We start from the raw sequence: 17,490 nt of genomic DNA, 5'->3' as shown, positions 1-17,490 counted from the left end.
AAATAAATGATGATGTATTAAAGTGGATAAAGATGAGACTGTTGATCCGGTGGTGAAATTCACAAGCTACTGGCCAAGTCATAGCCTACTTTCACGGTTATTTTGGTGGAAGTAACTCAAAGTAACGCAAAAGTAGTGTAAAGCATTACAATTCAGAGACAGTAATATTGTAATATAACTAATTACTCTCAAATGACATTAACTAGTAATCTATAATTACATTTTGGAAGTAACTTGCCCAACACTGGTCATAGGGAGTCGTTGGGAGCCGTTGGGTCGTTGGGAGTCACATGGGAGTCGTTGGCACATCGGGTCAAGGTGGTGTCACATGGGAGTCACTGGGAGCCGTTGGGTCGTTGGAAGTCACATGGGAGTAACATGGGAGTTATTGGCATATCCATTCAAGGTGGTCTCACATGGGAGTCGTGGGGAGCCGTTGGGAGTCACATGGGAGTCAATGGTGTCAAAGGTGGATCGTTGACCCACCTGGTTGTCATGTGAGTCACCTGAGTCAAGGTGTGGATGTCTTTTGAGCTGGCTTGGGAGGGAGCTCAGGACTGCGTCTTCAAGAATTTCTGAAAGACCAGTTGCCTTTGCTTACCACAGAGAACTACCATGACATGGATGACTGAGAACCTTCACAGACATTGTCTTGTGATGCATTTCAAATAGCAGGTCTGGTTGATCCAGCCATGATTAAAAACCCCAAAAAAGGGCAGCTCTGCGACAGGTAGTTAAGGTGTGAATGTCTCTGTATTACATTGATTGACTTCCATGGTCGTTACAGCTGTTTATCAGCTGCTGAACTCTTTGAGCTTGTTTGGTTATCAGACCCAGCTCTGCTTTGCATACGGCTGCAGAGGAGCCAGTATTTTCATATTAGATATACTGTATAATTCTACATTAGGAACACTGGGCTGTTCTTGTGTTCCTGCTTTGGGGAAACGAAGATTTTAGGTATTAAAACACTATAAGAAAAACAGCTACCACAGAGCTAATATGCATTAATACGATTACTAAAATAAAACCTTCATGCCTGCTGGAGCTCTGTCTGGTGAAACCATGGGAGTGAACAATGGATCGGTTCTGCTGGAGGAAGAACAACAGGAAACATCTACAGACAAAAGTAATTTCTTTTTCTTTTTTGCAAATGTTTCTTGCTGTAGCCACATGTACGTATGCATTTAAACATCAAATGTTTATCATTTTAAGATACATTTTAACATTAATTAATACAACATTAACATTTCCTGTAGAAAGTTGTGATATCAATACATCAAATGAAAGGCTTTTTACTTTACACAGAGAACAAGGGCATTAAGTGGATTTTAGAAGTGCATGCAATTTTGTTTTATATTTTATGCTGTTTTACTTTCAAATCAATTACCTGCGTGGACTGTGTCAAGTGGGTTTTAGAAGAATAATGTTGAGTGTAACTCATTATTAGTTTAGCTGATGAGTTATTAATGTGCTGCTCTTTCTGCTTTGAGGATGCAATGATTAGTTTAATTGGTTCTCTTCCAAAAACAATAATAGCTATAACATATTAACAGCTAACAATACAAAATAGTGATGTCTGGCCATGCAGATAGTTTCAGCTTCATCTGCTGCAGTTTTGTGAAGTGCCAATCCACTTAGAATTAAAGTTTAAAGCATCAAAATGACATTTGGAAACTAAATATGAATGTTTCTTTCCAGAAACAATATCCAAGTTTCTTACAATAATCTACAAACCTCGCTGCACAGGGGCCGCCGCAGTCTCGGCAGCAACCTACTCAGCACTTCAGCAAATAGAACTGAAACTATCAGCGTGGCCGGATGCCATTAGAGGTAAAAAAAAATACAATCTGCCTGCGTATTTAGGTACACCTGCAGAATCTCATGCAACAAGCTTATCAATAGGATTCTATATATGTATAAGAATCACTTTTCAATATAATGTAGTCTACTGATCCGTGGAATAGGCAGTACAGGCGAATGCAAAAAGTGCTATCCAGGGTGCGATTTGTGGAAAAAGGGGGCAGGAGAAGGGGGGGGGGGGGGGTGTTTGATCATGCACAACAAAACAAAAACATGCAAGAATGTCCAAACATCCAAACATGAAAGAATCCTTTGCAATAATAATAAATGACCAAGCATGCCAAACACTTAAATATGCACTTCAATATTCAGTGGAAAACACAGATCTTTTTCCTAAACTTAACTAGTGGTTTTGGTGCCTAAACTTAACTGTCACCGCAGCATGACGCTCACTTTTTCTGGCTAAACTCCACTACCACGGCCCCTGGAAGGACCGTCATCTGGTGGTGCCTGTGGCTGGCTCACAGTCTAAACAGCTAAACAACTGCCGCAGGTAGCCTAGATACAACTCAGATTTTATTGTTCTATGGCATTATAGACTGTTCACGTTACAGCGATTTACTTAGTTTAAACTTCTATTTTAGGTATATAATGGTCTGTTGGTGAAGTAGCATTGATCCCTTTGAGGGGGTGATACAGTTTGTCCCCACCGGGAATAAAACTAATTCAGCAGAGGAAGGGATGTGTGGACCAGAAAGGGGGAAATCCCACGCACCTGCTGTTTGGACTAGCCAGACCCTCCTCCGCAGCGCTGGGGAGAAAGTTCTGGCAATGTAAGACTACAGTCTATGTGACGTGTTGTTTTGTTGTTGTCTCTCAGGCTGGCTGGGTCAGTACAGACAGCTTGCTCATTACTTCTCTCTCCTCTGCTTTCTGCTCATCATCGTCACTCTGCTCCAGACTCTCTGCTGTGAGTACTTCCTGACAGTTTCACTTTTTAATATTAACCCATCAGTGGAAAGTTTTTAATTGTATTTTTTGTAATACCATTTTTGGTACAAGGATTTCAAGGCAAGGCCGATTTCATTACATGTAAAGTCTGTAAACTGTACTTAAAAATGTATACACCGTACAAAAAGTAAAATATAGGCTACAGAATAATTTAATAAATAAAACACAAGATTGTACATAATTTACAGTGAATAATGTATAATTCCGAAATGGATGTAGCCAACATTACAATGACGATTAATTTAGGATAGGGCTGATATTTTTCTATATTTGTCTTGTCAATAAATCCAATGAAAAGACCAAAACCGACATTGTGTTAGTCCGTCTCTCCATACTTTGTGACTTCTCATCCGCTGCTCTCAGCTCCAAGCCCATTAGTTCCTACTAAAGGTGTAAATCTTTAAAAAAAAAAAAGGCTCACAAATATGTATTATTTCCTAAAACAGCTGATTACTGTGGGTTTTAGGTTTAAGTCACTTAAACCGGAGGAAATAGTGCATTTGTTGGTGACTATATTTATGCACATTTGGTGCTGTAGTGAGTATTTGTGGCAGCAGGATGGTGTATGTTAGCCTGGTCCTACCAGACTGGTACATTTCATTTGTACAGAGAGTCTGACCACTCTCCATTGACAAGTGTTAACTTCCTTGAAGGCAGGTACTCTGTTGAAGTTTAAAACTATTGGATCTGCCCAGAGCCACTCTGGTAGCCTGGCTCCGCCCTCCTATGTACTGTCTGGTAGGACCAGGCTAACAAGGGGGGAGACAACAACAACTATCGGCTTAGCATCGCTAGCGTTAGCCTTAGCCAACTCCTTCACCACTAACAGAGCGAGCTGGAAAATCAAACTTTTCCCAAACCCCGTGGGGAGGAGGGCCACCAACAAAACTCAGCAAAGATTGTTCTTGCTCGAGCTTTAACTTCTGGACATACGAAACGCATCTTTCTCCGCCGCCATTACGGAACTACAACTCAAACTAGCGCACGTCACGACCTCAACGTCATCGTTCTCAGCCATTCCCTCCGTTCGCTGATTGGACCGTCAAATATTTGGTCGGTGAAAAACCAAGAATATACCGCAAACCCAGACGGAGTACTGAAGGAAAATAATTTTTTTTAAAACTTCCACTTTGTGTCATTTCTCCTCAGTCTCTCTGACTGAACCGGAAAATCAATGGAATAGAAAAAAGCGCTATCCCTGGGGAAATATTACCCTTCATTCTGTGACCTCTACTCCAGCATAGTATAACAAAAATATGTTTCAAAATTAGTAATGCTGTTTACGCCAAATTCCTACCCTTACCTATGTTATGTAGCCTCATGGCCCTGACACACCAACCCGATAATCGGCCGTCGGACAGTCTGGCGAGGTCAGTGACTCTAGTCTGTTCGGTGTGTTCTGTGCCGTCGTCCGTCAGAGGAGCTTCATCACTTCATTTTGGCCGACCTGACTTGCTGGGTCGGAGGGCGGGCAGTCGGACTCGTGACTCAAATCTGACGAAAATCTTTTCAACTGACCTTTGTCGATCTGAAATGAAGACAGATTCAGCAACTGCATGGCCTTCTCTCGCTTAAAATGTTTTCAGAAACAAGTTTCAGTGAACTATTTTAGTGAAATACGAGAAGTATTTCAAACAAGCCGTCATTACTATCGGCTGGAGAAGCCAGACCCACGTGATGCATAGTCATTTCCGGTTTAAATTTTTTGTATTAACGTCTCGCACACGCGCAGAACGTACACTCAAGACGGCGTCGCTTCGGTGTGTTCCAAGGCACTTTTTGGACCTCGGGGAGCCGACTGATCAGTCCGACTGCCTTTTCTGCCGACAGTCAGCCGTCAGGTTGGTGTGTCAGGGGCTTTAAAGATAGTAATATCAGACAATTTTGTCTCTTTTAAGGTCGCAGGAGTGAAAATGAGTCATCCTCAACATGTGTTGTGTTCTGGTTTCAGAATGGTGAAGACAGTTAGAGAACAATTAGATACCAAATAGGATGTAGGCTCTACAGGATGTTTTTTTTCCTTGGCAACTATGATGTTTTTCCCAAATGATTATTTATAAAATGGCTTGAAAGACACATAAAGAAAGATGCATATAGCTGCCGTAAATGGAGGGGAAGAAATCTCCCCTGCAGGGAGCATTGCCCCCTAGGTTTGGGCTGAGCCCCGAATGTTTCCAACATCTGGCTCCACCCCTGCCCAATGCAACAGTGTGGCTCATTGATGTTTTTTAAGACAACAATGGTGCTCTATGGCACAGAAGATATATCAGGCTTTGACTAACCAGACAATATTTTTAGTAGGAACATAGTGCGGATATACTGTTTATATTTTAAAAGGCTAAAACTTCACAGCAGTCATAAGCGGATAATTTTTATCATCTTTGCTTTAAGAAATTCAGAATATTCTTTACAGTCGTTCCAGCAGCTGACATTTTGCCAAAAAATGAAGACGTCACTCCTTTCACGTCTTATTTTAGCCTGAATGTCTTCATTTGAAGGTTTACAGAGATTAACTCTTTATAATTCTTCTGAATGGTGTCCTCTTTTTATTATTTTTTTTTTACCTCTGAGTTTTTTTCTCCCCGACACATCCTTTATTATCCTGTATCCATGGTAACAGGTAATGGGACATTGGTTATGTAATTTTCCGTCTTTCTGGTGTGTGTGTGTGTGTGTGTGTGTGTGTGTTTGATATCACAGTGGTTCAGATCACCTTGGTGTCACAGTCACAGTCTACCCTGCAGGAAAGCAAACTGAGAGATGTGACCCACAGACTGGAGAAGCTCAACCAGTCATATCGCCTCCTGTTCTCCCAGTATCCAGCTCTGAACCAGTACTGCCCAGTCAGCAACACCACCACCGGTGGTAAGTGCTGTGTGGGTGGACTCTTTGGGTCAGGGTTGATGAGAAGCCAAGATTTAGACCTCGGGAGTGAGGACATTTATGTAAAGTAAAGCTGTCCAGTCCTCAGTTCTTCAAAGGGGATGCAGATTGTCATTAGGGGCCATCACAGGGAAACTCCATTGAATAAATAAGGGGGTTTAAAAAAATTTAACATACCTGTACATGATTAAAAGATCTGCAAATACAATGCAATTTTGCACAAAAAATTGTGTTAGAAGAGAAAAGGTCCAGAGTGCTCAGAAGTTCAAACAAATAATGAAGGTGCTCCTTGGAAGTGAACACAAACGTCCCAAAAAGCAAGGAGTCTGTAAACTCACAGGTAACAAATGCAAAGTATGACCACTAGATATTTCTACAAAATATATGGAGCCTACTAGTGGTCATACTTTGCATTTGTTACCTGTGAGTTTACTGCTCCTTGCTCAGGTGTTTGCAATCTACTTAAGGGGAAACAGCACCAGCACTGCCTGGAAGACGACGTTGGGGGCGTAAAACACTAAATACCTCACCTTCCGCTCTCTGTGTGTTGCCGTTCTCAAAATCCATTTGCTTCGGGAAACAACAACAACCTTCGAGCTAGCAAGCTACACGCTGAAAATGGCAAGTTTTGAAGAAAAGTTGGATTGTACAACAAGGCAGGCCTGCTTGGTTCTTTTAAGGACTTATTGGAAAGATTTACAAAGAATATGTTTACAGCATTTACTATCTAACTGGGACGTTTTGGGTCCTGTGGACAAAGTACACACAGCGATACACTGGTAAGAGCAAATGAAGTTTAACCATGTATGCAGCTAACTGAAATAGCTCACATTACTGTATTGCGTGAACAGTTAACTTCACTTAATATTGTATGTGGCAAATTTATTTTGCGGGGTGCAAATGTTCTACCAAAACAACTTCCTTCCCGAGACTATTTTGCAGAGCCCAAGACGATTGTGATTGGTTTAAAGAAATGCAAACAACCCAGAGCGTTTTTTTTCTCCTATCCCAGAATGTATCTGTGGTGTAACCAGACCTTACTCCACAGTGCTGTGGTGATAGGCCTGGCAATGCGGAACTAACCGACAATTGATCACATCTGCTTTACCTCATGAACTACTTGGTTTAGCTCTTTTATACTGCATCAAAGAAAGAAAGAGAAAGTTCTGTAAAAGTACCAAGATGTCCACAACTGAAAGTTTGGTGTTTTTGGTCAATGTTGACTGAACACGAGGAGTGTATTTGCAGAAAAACCGTTTGAGACAGCAGCTCTGATTTGCATAGTGATTTGCAAAAGTACACAAACCACAAACGGCTCAAGCACGACCGTGTTTCATATTGGAATCAGATAACACAAATTCTGTCTGCTTTTGTTTCTGTACCTGGAACTATAACCGTCCACTGTAGTGGACATCAAGCATTCATTGCATTGAGCAAAATATTTTTCAATTCATCCCTGAAATACCTTTTTGTAAACTACATACATTAGACAACATTTTGCAAGATTGTTGCAATTCTGCCTAATGTACAGCAGTTTATTATTCCCCTCAAACACAATTTAATAAACTTGTTCAAACTCAGTGGAAAACATTTGGACATGATTTTAGTCTTGTTTTTATTTATTTATATATATATATATATATATATATATATATATATATATATATATATATATATATATATATATATATATATATCTCTCTCTTCTGACTCTTTTGACACTTTTGAATTAAAACAAGTGCTTTACTTTGTAATTCATGCATGAAAGGGCACCAAACAACATGAGGATGTTTTCACAGCTGGAAATGTACCCAGTCTTGACATTTCTGTTGTGAAAAGGTCATTTGCAGCTTGAAGGAGATTAAAACACAATCAAAGGATAAGTCGTTGCATGCGTCCTCTTTCTTTTCTATTTTTTTTTTTCCACCCAGAGAGAAAGTGCAGACAATGTCCAGCCGGCTGGACGCTTCAGGGAGAGAAATGTTTCCTGTTCAGTCAGGACAGGGCCGACTGGATCAGCAGCCAGTACCGCTGCATGGCACTGGGTGGCGCTGTGGCCACAGTCGGGACAGAGGAAGAACAGGTAAACACACAGACAGACAGACAGACAGACAGACAGACAGACAGACTGTTTCTGCTCCGTCCATAGGTGTCATTCACACTGCCTACACTGAGGACATGAGGACAACATCACTTTTTAAAAGCAAATTTGTTGAAAATGTTGTAAAATATAGAATATGGGATATGTTTTTGAACATGGAGAATATTTTGAACATGAGCAGAAATCTTGCTGAAACACACAGTCTAGCAGTTTACAAAATGATTTTAAATGCATTCATGTGTCACTGATCACCTCAATTTATGATTGACACTTATGAGACACTACAGGCAAAACCATCATTTTTCAATTTTGAGTTGTTGGGCTATATTGCTTCCATATTATGACTTCTTTCAGACTATTGGGGGGAGTAAAAATACACATGTAGATGTTTATTTTACTACACTTTACTCGCCTGTAAAATTCTCCTAAATTCCCCCATTAGATAATGCCTCATTTGCAAATTTCAAAAAAACTTGTAATTCAAAAAGATGTCTTAATGTAAGTAATCAACTGGGGAAGGTTCATGTTCATGTAATTAATATTCACTGTATTCCTCTGTAATGTCTTGCAAAATGTAAATGCAAAAATGTTTTTAAAATGGGTTTAGGCCGTTGAGCATTTGGTTCAGAGAATGGGGTTTAGTGTTTTAGCAATTCAGAAAAACTGTAAGACATTTCTGTCTCTCTTTCAGTTCAGGGACCCTTGGCTTAAAAAACGTTGAATTTAGATGTTGTCTTCTGTGTGCTCAAGCAAAATATAAGACGTGTGGATCTTTATTGCTCTGAGAGAGAGAAACATGCAGCAACACTCTCCCGGTGCACTGATTAAAACTGTACTTAATGGCTCCTTAGTCGTCTCATCATCTGTCTCTCATCTTCACTTCTACCCCTTCCACCCTATTTTTTTCTCAGTTGTTTCTGTGGAAAACGGCCCAGAGTCTGAGCCAGGGAGACTCGTACTGGCTGGGCCTGAGGATCAGTGGTGATGGTGGGGGCTGGCAGTGGAGTAACGGCTCCCCAGTGGAGAAGGGACTAGGGTGAGTGATGCCAGGCGGGAGGAGGAGGAGGAGGAGGAGGAGGAAGAGGAGGGGGAGGAGGGTTGTACAGGGACGAACGGGGTTCCTGAGGTGGCGAACTACCAGAAACTGATTTCCATTCCTGTAGCTTGAGAGTCACATGCGAGATGAGCCACTCCATGTGAAGATATTCAAATGTTTATGATACCCTGAGTGAAGTATTTCGAAACATAGGCTAAAGTATATACACAAAAGAGGCTTCTAAGTTAAATCTACTCAGTCTGTATAGTACGGCAGACCTTCCTCATGACTTGCATATAAAAATATATTTTTAAATAAGAACTGAAAGCAGAGTTTCCGAATTTGCAGACATTGAAGGAAAAAAAAAAAAAAACACAACGAAGATGTGGAAATAAGATGCAACAGCAAGAAAAATGTCTTTTAATAAGAAACAACCCAGTAGCACATATTTTATGGGATTTTTGATCAGTATATTTGTTTTGATATTATTTAGGCTACTTGGTAGTAAATAATAGACCTACTTTATCTGTAAAGTATCCTGAGATAACGTCTGTTATGATTTGACACTGAATAAAATGTAATTGAATGCAATTTAAAAGGCAGCTTATAGCTTTTATTTTTGGTTAACTGGCTTGACTGTTGTCTTCTATTTTAATCATGAATTTAGACCGACAGCATCCTCTCACTTTGCATAATGCTGTGATTGCATTTGCCTGAACCGGGAGAGGGTTGAAAGAGGGGGGGCAGCTGTTTTAATTTCATGATGCATTTTCATATGGAGGAGTAGCGGTTGCCATGGTAACAGATTACAGTAAACCGTGTGTTTTGTTTTGTTTTTGTTTTTCCTCTCTGCGTGCGTCTCCCTGCAGGTTTTGGGAGCGTGAGCCCGATAAAACAGACAGCAGGGCGCTGTGTGGTCGGCTCACACCCAGAGACAACTACAGGAAGAGCTGGTACACCTACAGATGCTCCAACCTGCTGAGGAGGATCTGTGAGAGGAGACGAGCTACTCTACAGTGAGAGGAGAGGAGAGGAAACACGAGGAGAGGAGAGGAACTGATATAACATTAAGCCTATATGTGCCGTTGATTTAAACGTATGAGCTGTTCTAATAATTATAACAATAATAAAATACACAACTCATTAGTCTTTTTTGTTTTATGTATTTGTTTATTCATTTTTATATATTTTTTTCATTTTACTTTTGTTGTTTTGATATTTCTTTTAAGAATCCAACTTCGCTGATCCTTATTCAAACTCCACCGAGGGTTATTAATATTTAATTAATCCTTCTGGAAATTTGGCTTTCCACAAGTCCTAAATTAAAATGACCATTTTGCATTTTAAAAAGAAACTGTAACAATAATAGTATTGGACAACCAGATAAACCAGATTTTTTTTTCTTTTTAGTTTTCTTTTCAATGGGATTGCCAACAAATGTAAATAATGATATATAGGCAATATAAGTGTTGAGGTGATGTATGACATTACATATGACAAGTATCTTGATTATACAAGAAAATAAAAAACATATAATAATGTCAACACTAGGCCCACTTACTAGCTTTTTACAGTCAATAGTTTAGTGGACCTTGCATTAAGATTTTCTGTCAGATTAATTTGCTTTGGGCCACATTCACCATCACGATTATGATCCTCATCGTTAGAATATCTTGTCAACAAGTTGTCCTGTCTATACTGTCTGTACCGCATCATCCTTGGCTGCTGTTTCCAATTGTACCTCCTCAAAGTGTCCACCAGGGGGCGGTGTTTTCATAACAAACATTACTTCAAGCGTCATTCATGTTTCCCGGCATGCCCTACGAGTGAGCAGTCCTTCAGACTAAAGGACACTGGGCAATAACATCATAGCGGAATTTCTCTGTGAAAGGTGAACAGTTTTTCTTAAGAATGACATGCTTTCTGCTCCATCAGTACGTTGTTAGTTTTTGTTTTGAGAGTATTTATTTGTGTGTTTATCTCTGGCAAACAGGTTGAATGTAAAAAGGCGTCCAGTAAATTATGAGCAAACGTTCAGTGACACCTGACCAGGCTTAACGTTAATTTGCCTATATTTATCTCTAAAGGTTAACGTCAGTGAACAGGCTTAACATTGTAACGCGTGTTGTTATTTTTAATACTAGGTATTTCTGAACCAGCATTAAGGTTATTATTCACAAGCTAATTGTTAGCTTAAACAGTCGCTGTCACTGAATAATTACAGACTCAAAGCTAACGTTAGCCAAACATGCTTCACAATGCATTGGAACTCCATTTGTTTTTCCAGTGTTTTTTTAATATTTCCTGCGTTTGTGCTAAATACATACCTCGTAGAGCACAATTAAAGGTATCTTACTAGTCAGTAGAGTCATCTGGTAAATTCGGCACCCGACACAGTTTTAACCAAGACGTGCTTAAAATGAGCAAATGATAAAGTTTACCAATTGGTGCTCAGTGCTATCCTCTGCCCTTGACAGTGTGTTTTGGGGAAAAACATGCCCCCTCCCTCTCTTGTTCTGCAGACTCACTGTCTTTATGTCCGTAGACTGTATGGTTATGTCTAATAAATGTGGTCCACTGTCTTTCTACTGTGTCATTATGATCTCAGTGGCTTACAACCCTGTTAGTCAGGGTTCAAAATTAGCACCATCCACCAGCCAAATGCTGGTAACATATGCAAGTGGCTGGTAGATTTGCTTCACTCACCAGCCTAAAAGACAATGGCAATCTATTGAGTGGCTGGTAGAATTTAAACATGTACTAGCCATTTGGCTGGTGGACGAAAAAAAAAGTACATTTTGAACCGTGCTGTTGGTCTGCAGCTCATCTTTTAACAGGAGCACATAGGCGAGATCACACGTCACCCCCATACTGGCCTTCCTTCACTGGCTCCCTGTAGAATTGATTTCAAGATAGCATTGTTTACGTACAAAGCACTCACTGGGCTAGCTCCAACCTATCTCTCCGACCTATTGAAACCATATGTCCCCCTCTAAGGTCACTCAGGTCAGCTGACCAGTCGCTCCTTGTGGTCCCAAGAACAAGGTTGAAGAACAAGGGAGACCGCGCCTTTGCAGTAGTAGCCTCTAAACCTCTGGAATGAATTGCCTCTACATATCAGGCTGGCTCCTACACTGTCTGTTTTTAAATCCTGTCTAAAAACACATTTTTATTCTCAGGGTTTTAACACATTACAATAGTTGCCTTTTGATATTACTATCATTTTTGCTGTTAAACTGCTTTTGTTGTTTTGTGTTCATTGTGTTCTTTCTATGTTTTTCTGATTGTACAGCACTTTGGTCAACTGTTGTTGTTTTTAAATGTGTTCCATAAATACATTTTGGGATTGGATTGGTCCTCTGCAGAAATCCAGCAGCTTGAAGATGTCTGACCAGATCAATGAGAAGATCAAGAACTACAGGACGGCTCCATTCGACGCCCGCTTCCCCAACACCAACCAGACCCGCAACTGTTTCCAGAACTATCTGGGTAAACAAGACAACCCGACAACTTCCCCGTCTTAGCTCTGTTAAAGATTGATGTGATCCCTCAGGTCGTATTTCTTCAGGTTTCTTGAGTCTACTCGTGTAGAATGTTACAGTATCTGCATGTTTTCTTGTGTCAAGAGCTGCAAAGATGAATCGATTAGTTGTCAACTATTAAATTAATCTGCAACTATTTTGGGTGTTTTAAGCCCCCAGTGTTGTCTTCCAGGCAGCGCTGGCTTAGGCACTAGGATTAGGCAATGGTTAGGTGCCTTGAAGTCGACGTTGGGGGCTTAAAACATCATCGAGCACTATTTTGATAATCGGTTTGAGTCATTTTAGAAATTCTCTGATTCCAGCTCCTTAAATGTGAATATTTTCTAGTTTCTTCACTCTTCTGTAACAGTAAACTGAATAGCTTTTGAGTTATGTAAAGAAAAAAAAACATTTTTCACAATTTTCTGACATTTTATAGATCAAACAACTAATCGCTTAATCGAGAAAATAATCAACAGCTTAAAGGACAATTCCGCCGCAAAATGAACCTAGGGGTTAATAACACGTGTACCGAGTCGACCGTTCTCTGGGATATGTTTTCATGCTAATCGAATGTGACCAGTTTTAACGCAAACCGCTAATTAGCTTATAACGCTAGTTGTCGGGGCACGGGTAAAGTAAAAATAAATTGCTATTTCTACACCACTAACAAGGCTCAAAGTAGCACCACACTTCCACGGTAGCATAATGAGGGTCCCTACATGTAAACAGAAGCAGTCAAACAGAAAAAAAGTTTACATTTTTACTCGCTTGCTTTTTTTTTCCTCATCTTGATTCTCTGACACATGTATTAATATCATCCCACTGGACTTCCTAAGAGATAATAAGGGCTGACACTTCATAGGGACCCAGATATTTTGTCTTAGTCCAAAATTCATTTGATAAAATGTTATACCTTGTATTCCCTGCAGAATAATCTCTTTTTTTTTTTCTTTTTCTTTTTTTTTAAGTGCTCATATTATGCTCATTTTCAGGTTCATAATTGTATTTAGAGGTTGTACCAGAATAGGTTTACATGGTTTAATTTTCAATAAACATATTTTTGTTATACTGCGCATTGCTGCAGCTCCTCTTTTCACCCTGTGTGTTGAGCTCTCTGTTTTAGCTACAGAGTGAGACATCTCACTTCTGTTCCATCTTTGTTGGGAGTTGCACATGTGCAGTAAGAACTGCTAGCTAGTCAGTTGCAGAGTATGAGGGAGTGCCACGCTAGCAGCTAGGTGAGCATTATAACGTGTGTTACAAAGTGACACACGTTCGTCTCTGAAGTAAAGGCTGGACTACAATAGAGCTGTTTGGAGCAGTTTGTGAACAGTGTTTTCTGTTGGAGATGGTAAGTCCCTTTGGGCTGGACTTTGGGCTTTTTCACTTTGTAAACCTATAACATGCACACAAAAAGATATATAACACTATAAAGGAAAGGGGAAAAGCCAAAAAGCATAATATGAGCACTTTACAACCGTTGCAAATCCTGCTGAACACCTACCAAAACATTTCACGTTTGTTCAAGTTAAAATGTCTGGAGTTCAGCATTGCATAGCATAGCTCTTGTTTTGAAGATCTGGTAGTGCAGACTGATCTTATGAAGTGGCGTATGTATGACACGCCAATTCGTATGCCATTACTGACAAGTTATCAAGACGCATACTCGTTTTTTAGCGCGTTTATCAACGCCGTTTGGCCTCCATTGACTTACGTTACCTAGCGATTGCGTGTGAATTGACGCCGTAGGGAGTAGTATGAAAGGGCACATGACCGCGCTGGGTTGGTGGATGGGTAAAACGCAGGACCTTCACCCAGGAGAGCTGGGTTCGTGTCCCACGTGTGGCGTTTCCTAAAGCCAACCCCGTTGTTCATTTCCTAAACTCAACCGTCGCTTTCTTCTTTTCCTAAACCCAACCTGGTTTTCTTTTCCTAATCCCAACCGTTTGTCCGTTTCTTGTTTTCCTAAAAAAAAACCCGCGTGTGACGTAGTCTCGCGATAACACGCCACGTGGCTTTAGAAAGTGCCACGTGGCGTGTATGTTTACACTGTGACGTAGCAGACTGCCGTCCGCTGTATAGAGCGTACACATACACGCGGATAGCTCATCATGCGTAAAGATAGCACGCCACTTGGCTTAAGAAAGTCGGCGTGTATGTTTACGCGAAGTCATGATGCCATGTTGGGTAGTGGCTGTATTTAAGCTTCATTTCTAGGGCTGTACTAAATAGTTGGAAGCTTCATTCGTAACGTTAATATTTGAATTCTACATCAACTTTTGAATGCTGCACAGCTTCTTCTTTTTTCCCCCTATTCATTCTGTTTAATGTTTATTTCTGCACAGTTGCAGATAAAGATTAGGCTACACTAATACTTTTAGTAATATACTATTTGTAGAATTAGATTCCCGTGGCGGAGGATTGTTTCCGAATCGTTTTGATGCAAACATTTCCAATAACTCCGGAGCGTTGCTTCTGCTGTAGCATAATCTTGCTAACAGTAAGAGTTGAAAAAAACCACTCACTTTTTTCAAATTTAAGGGATTTTGTTTGAGGTTTTCTTTTTTTACAGGGTGACGTCATAAAGTGTGACAGACGTTCGAAGCTTCATTCGAAAACCTCAATAGAAGCTGAATGTATTTAAAAAAAAATAAATAAAAAATTCGGTACAGCCCTATTCATTTCCAGCATGACAATCGTCCATATTATGTCAGCCTCTTTGATTCACTCAGTTACTGTAATGCTCTCCTGCTGATTTTCAAAGTAAAAGTAGCTATAGACAGCGCTTTGTGAAACTACACTCTACACAGACATAGAGACTAAACTGAATTCCAAACAGGCACGATCGCAACCCAAAGTATGTTGTTAAAGTGCCCATATTATGAAAAAAATCACTTTTTCTGGGATTTGGGGTGTTATTTTGTGTCTCTGGTGCTTCCACACGCATACAAACTTTGAAAAAAAAACACCCATGCTGTTTTGAGTGAGATACAGTTTCTGAATGTGTCCTGCCTTCAGTCTCCTGGTGGGCTGGTCAACATCTGCACGGCTTTCTACGTCACTAGCCGAGACGAGGGGGTTAGGGGGCTAACCGTTAGCTTGCTACCGCTAGCATGCTAGCTCGTTCTCAATGGCAAAACACTGCTACAACACACACGAATTCACCCTAATCTACAAAATAAATTGTAAAGAACTACTTACATGTCCCTCGTCTGCAGGTATTCCACGCAAAGTTGGAAGTGCGTCCTCGTTTAGAAGAAGTCTCCCGGCTAATCCTGCCTTGTACAGGCCGAAGTTGGAGAAACAGCTAGCTAGCAATTGTGAGCTTACCTAGCTACTGAGCATGTGCTGCAGCAATGAGCAGTACAACAAAAATATGGTGTTTTTTGAAAATTAAACCATGTAAACCTATCCTGGTACAATCTGAAATTACAATTATGAACCTGAAAATGAGCATAATATGAGCACTTTAATTCAAATAATTTTATCCTCAAAGTGTTTGTTTTTTTATCAACTGACTGAATATTTCATATGGAATTAAATTGTCATGGCAACTGTATTTAAGTTATAGAAAGTGTTGATTCTTCGGACTTTAAGCTGCGTCAGACTAATGGCTCCCTCTGATTAGCAGCCCTGTCCGGGATGCGTATTTACGAATCCTACTGTGGCCACGCCAAGACCCGCCCTTCAGTAGCATTCACACACTACTATTGGCCAGGCGTCCTTGCTTACGCAAGGTAACATAACCCGATTTGTTCAGGTCCTATCCCCTGACCAATCGGCTATCCTAACCTCAACCACTCGAGGTCAATGCCTAACCCCAACCAATCGAGCCGCTTCGTAGGGGAGGGTCTTGGCGTGGCCATAGTAGGATTCGTAAATAAGCGTCCGGATCACTGCCGGCTGTTTACGTCCTGCTCTGACGTGTTATTCTTCCGCTCTGTGTTCTCTGCAGATTTCCACAGATGTAACAAAGCTCTGTCCGCCAAAGACCAGGACACGGCTCCCTGTGATTGGTACCAGAGGGTCTACAAGAGCCTCTGCCCCATGAGCTGGGTATGTAACACCAAATATTGACTGTTTTCACCATTTTAAAGCTTTAGTGCGTACGTCTTTTATAGTCATGAACGTCCATAACATTCAAGCCATTGCGAAATGAGTTGATACCAAGCTAAGTTAGACTATCCGCTGCACACAACTCTTTCTGTGTTTCTCAGTATGACTGTGTTTACAAAATGGTGTCCTCAGAAGATTGTGTCCTCCGGCGACTTTTAAGATAATGACCTCTTCTGAAGAGTCCATCATGTTTTTTTAATCCTCTGTGTCCTCCTTGGCTACTAGCAACTGCATGGAGGAGGGGAGGGGGATGGTGCGCGATCACGGAAGGCTTGTATCATGTGGATGCAACAACAGTGCTGCTGTCATTACTTAGAATTCCTCATGGGGGAGACCGAAACTACGCACTATAGCTTTAACAAATGCTGTAACCATCACCCATAACTACACAAGTGTCTCTTATTTTATTTTATTTTATCAGCTGCATATTAGAAACTAGAAATGTTAAGATAATATTAAAAATAAGCATGATATCTTTGTCCTTTTTTTTGAGTGTCTCTTTATTTATTTCTCTTACTTTCTCTACTGCAGGTTCAGAAATGGGACGAGCAGTTGGAGGCGGGAACCTTTCCCGGAAAGATCTGAACGGCCTCATTCCTCTGTCTTTATCTCGGTATCCTAATGTGAAACATCTGCTCTTTCTGTACAGAAGCAACTAAATAAATTATACAATGTTACTGTGAACCTTTGCTGTAGTCGTGCTGCTTTGTATTTGATATTAATTCCCTATTCCAACTGGTGTGGAGACCCTTTACATCAGCCAAAAATAATAAAATTTAAGAATAGAAGCCTAAAATATGTGCATTAAATCTTATTAAAAACGAGAGATGGATCTTCAGAAGCTTTTCTTTTGCAACATGACAGCAGTGTAACACTTAATAGGTCCAAGAGTTTAAAGATATTAAATATGAATGTATTTTATCACACTGGCAGAGTGCCACGATATAAAAGACCCTAATGAAGATGTATGGGATAGTGTTGAATAAACCCTAAATGATGTCATTTCTGAAATAGTAAAG

At 40.4% G+C, this 17,490-nt stretch overlaps 2 protein-coding genes across 6 annotated transcripts; both read left to right on the top strand.

The window, feature by feature from the left end:
* The first annotated feature begins 869 nt into the window (after positions 1-869).
* LOC144529410 (lactose-binding lectin l-2-like) lies at positions 870-10,015 on the top strand. 4 transcript variants are annotated; one of them, XM_078268480.1, is made up of 7 exons: positions 870-1,126; positions 1,699-1,830; positions 2,681-2,770; positions 5,512-5,676; positions 7,626-7,777; positions 8,707-8,831; positions 9,701-10,015. In XM_078268480.1, exons 1-7 carry the CDS (start codon positions 1,033-1,035, stop codon positions 9,849-9,851), a joined length of 909 nt encoding a protein of 302 aa, XP_078124606.1. In that variant the 5' UTR covers positions 870-1,032; the 3' UTR covers positions 9,852-10,015. The 4 variants fall into 4 exon arrangements, with proteins under 4 accessions (XP_078124606.1, XP_078124607.1, XP_078124608.1 ...); XM_078268481.1 differs by lacking the exon at positions 2,681-2,770; XM_078268482.1 differs by lacking the exon at positions 1,699-1,830 and having other exon boundaries at positions 873-1,126; positions 9,701-10,009.
* A 626-nt stretch (positions 10,016-10,641) lies between these two features.
* Positions 10,642-17,155, top strand: LOC144529395 (cytochrome c oxidase subunit 6B1-like). Of its 2 annotated transcripts, XM_078268462.1 has the most exons (5): positions 10,642-10,722; positions 11,829-11,967; positions 12,197-12,320; positions 16,311-16,411; positions 17,003-17,155. In XM_078268462.1, the coding sequence occupies exons 3-5, from the start codon at positions 12,215-12,217 to the stop codon at positions 17,054-17,056; spliced, it is 261 nt and encodes an 86-aa protein (XP_078124588.1). In that variant the 5' UTR covers positions 10,642-10,722; positions 11,829-11,967; positions 12,197-12,214; the 3' UTR covers positions 17,057-17,155. The 2 variants fall into 2 exon arrangements, with proteins under 2 accessions (XP_078124588.1, XP_078124587.1); XM_078268461.1 differs by lacking the exon at positions 11,829-11,967 and having other exon boundaries at positions 10,649-10,722.
* Positions 17,156-17,490: the final 335 nt, after the last annotated feature.

The sequence above is a fragment of the Sander vitreus genome, chromosome 14 (genome assembly GCF_031162955.1).
Source record: "Sander vitreus isolate 19-12246 chromosome 14, sanVit1, whole genome shotgun sequence".
NCBI lineage: Eukaryota > Metazoa > Chordata > Actinopteri > Perciformes > Percidae > Sander > Sander vitreus.
Note: the sequence above shows the minus strand (reverse complement) of the source record. Positions and strands in the feature narration are given on the sequence as shown.

Bases quoted from the DNA above. Each gene is read 5' to 3' on its own strand.
- LOC144529410 (XM_078268480.1), top strand. From the start codon at position 1,033: ATGCCTGCTGGAGCTCTGTCTGGTGAAACCATGGGAGTGAACAATGGA. The intron at 1,831-2,680 runs GTAAAAAAAAAT...GTTGTCTCTCAG, and splicing joins GTGGCCGGATGCCATTAGAG to GCTGGCTGGGTCAGTACAGA. The intron at 5,677-7,625 runs GTAAGTGCTGTG...TTTTCCACCCAG, and splicing joins CAGCAACACCACCACCGGTG to AGAGAAAGTGCAGACAATGT.
- LOC144529395 (XM_078268462.1), top strand. From the start codon at position 12,215: ATGTCTGACCAGATCAATGAGAAGATCAAGAACTACAGGACGGCTCCA. The intron at 12,321-16,310 runs GTAAACAAGACA...TGTTCTCTGCAG, and splicing joins CTGTTTCCAGAACTATCTGG to ATTTCCACAGATGTAACAAA. The intron at 16,412-17,002 runs GTATGTAACACC...TCTCTACTGCAG, and splicing joins GCCTCTGCCCCATGAGCTGG to GTTCAGAAATGGGACGAGCA.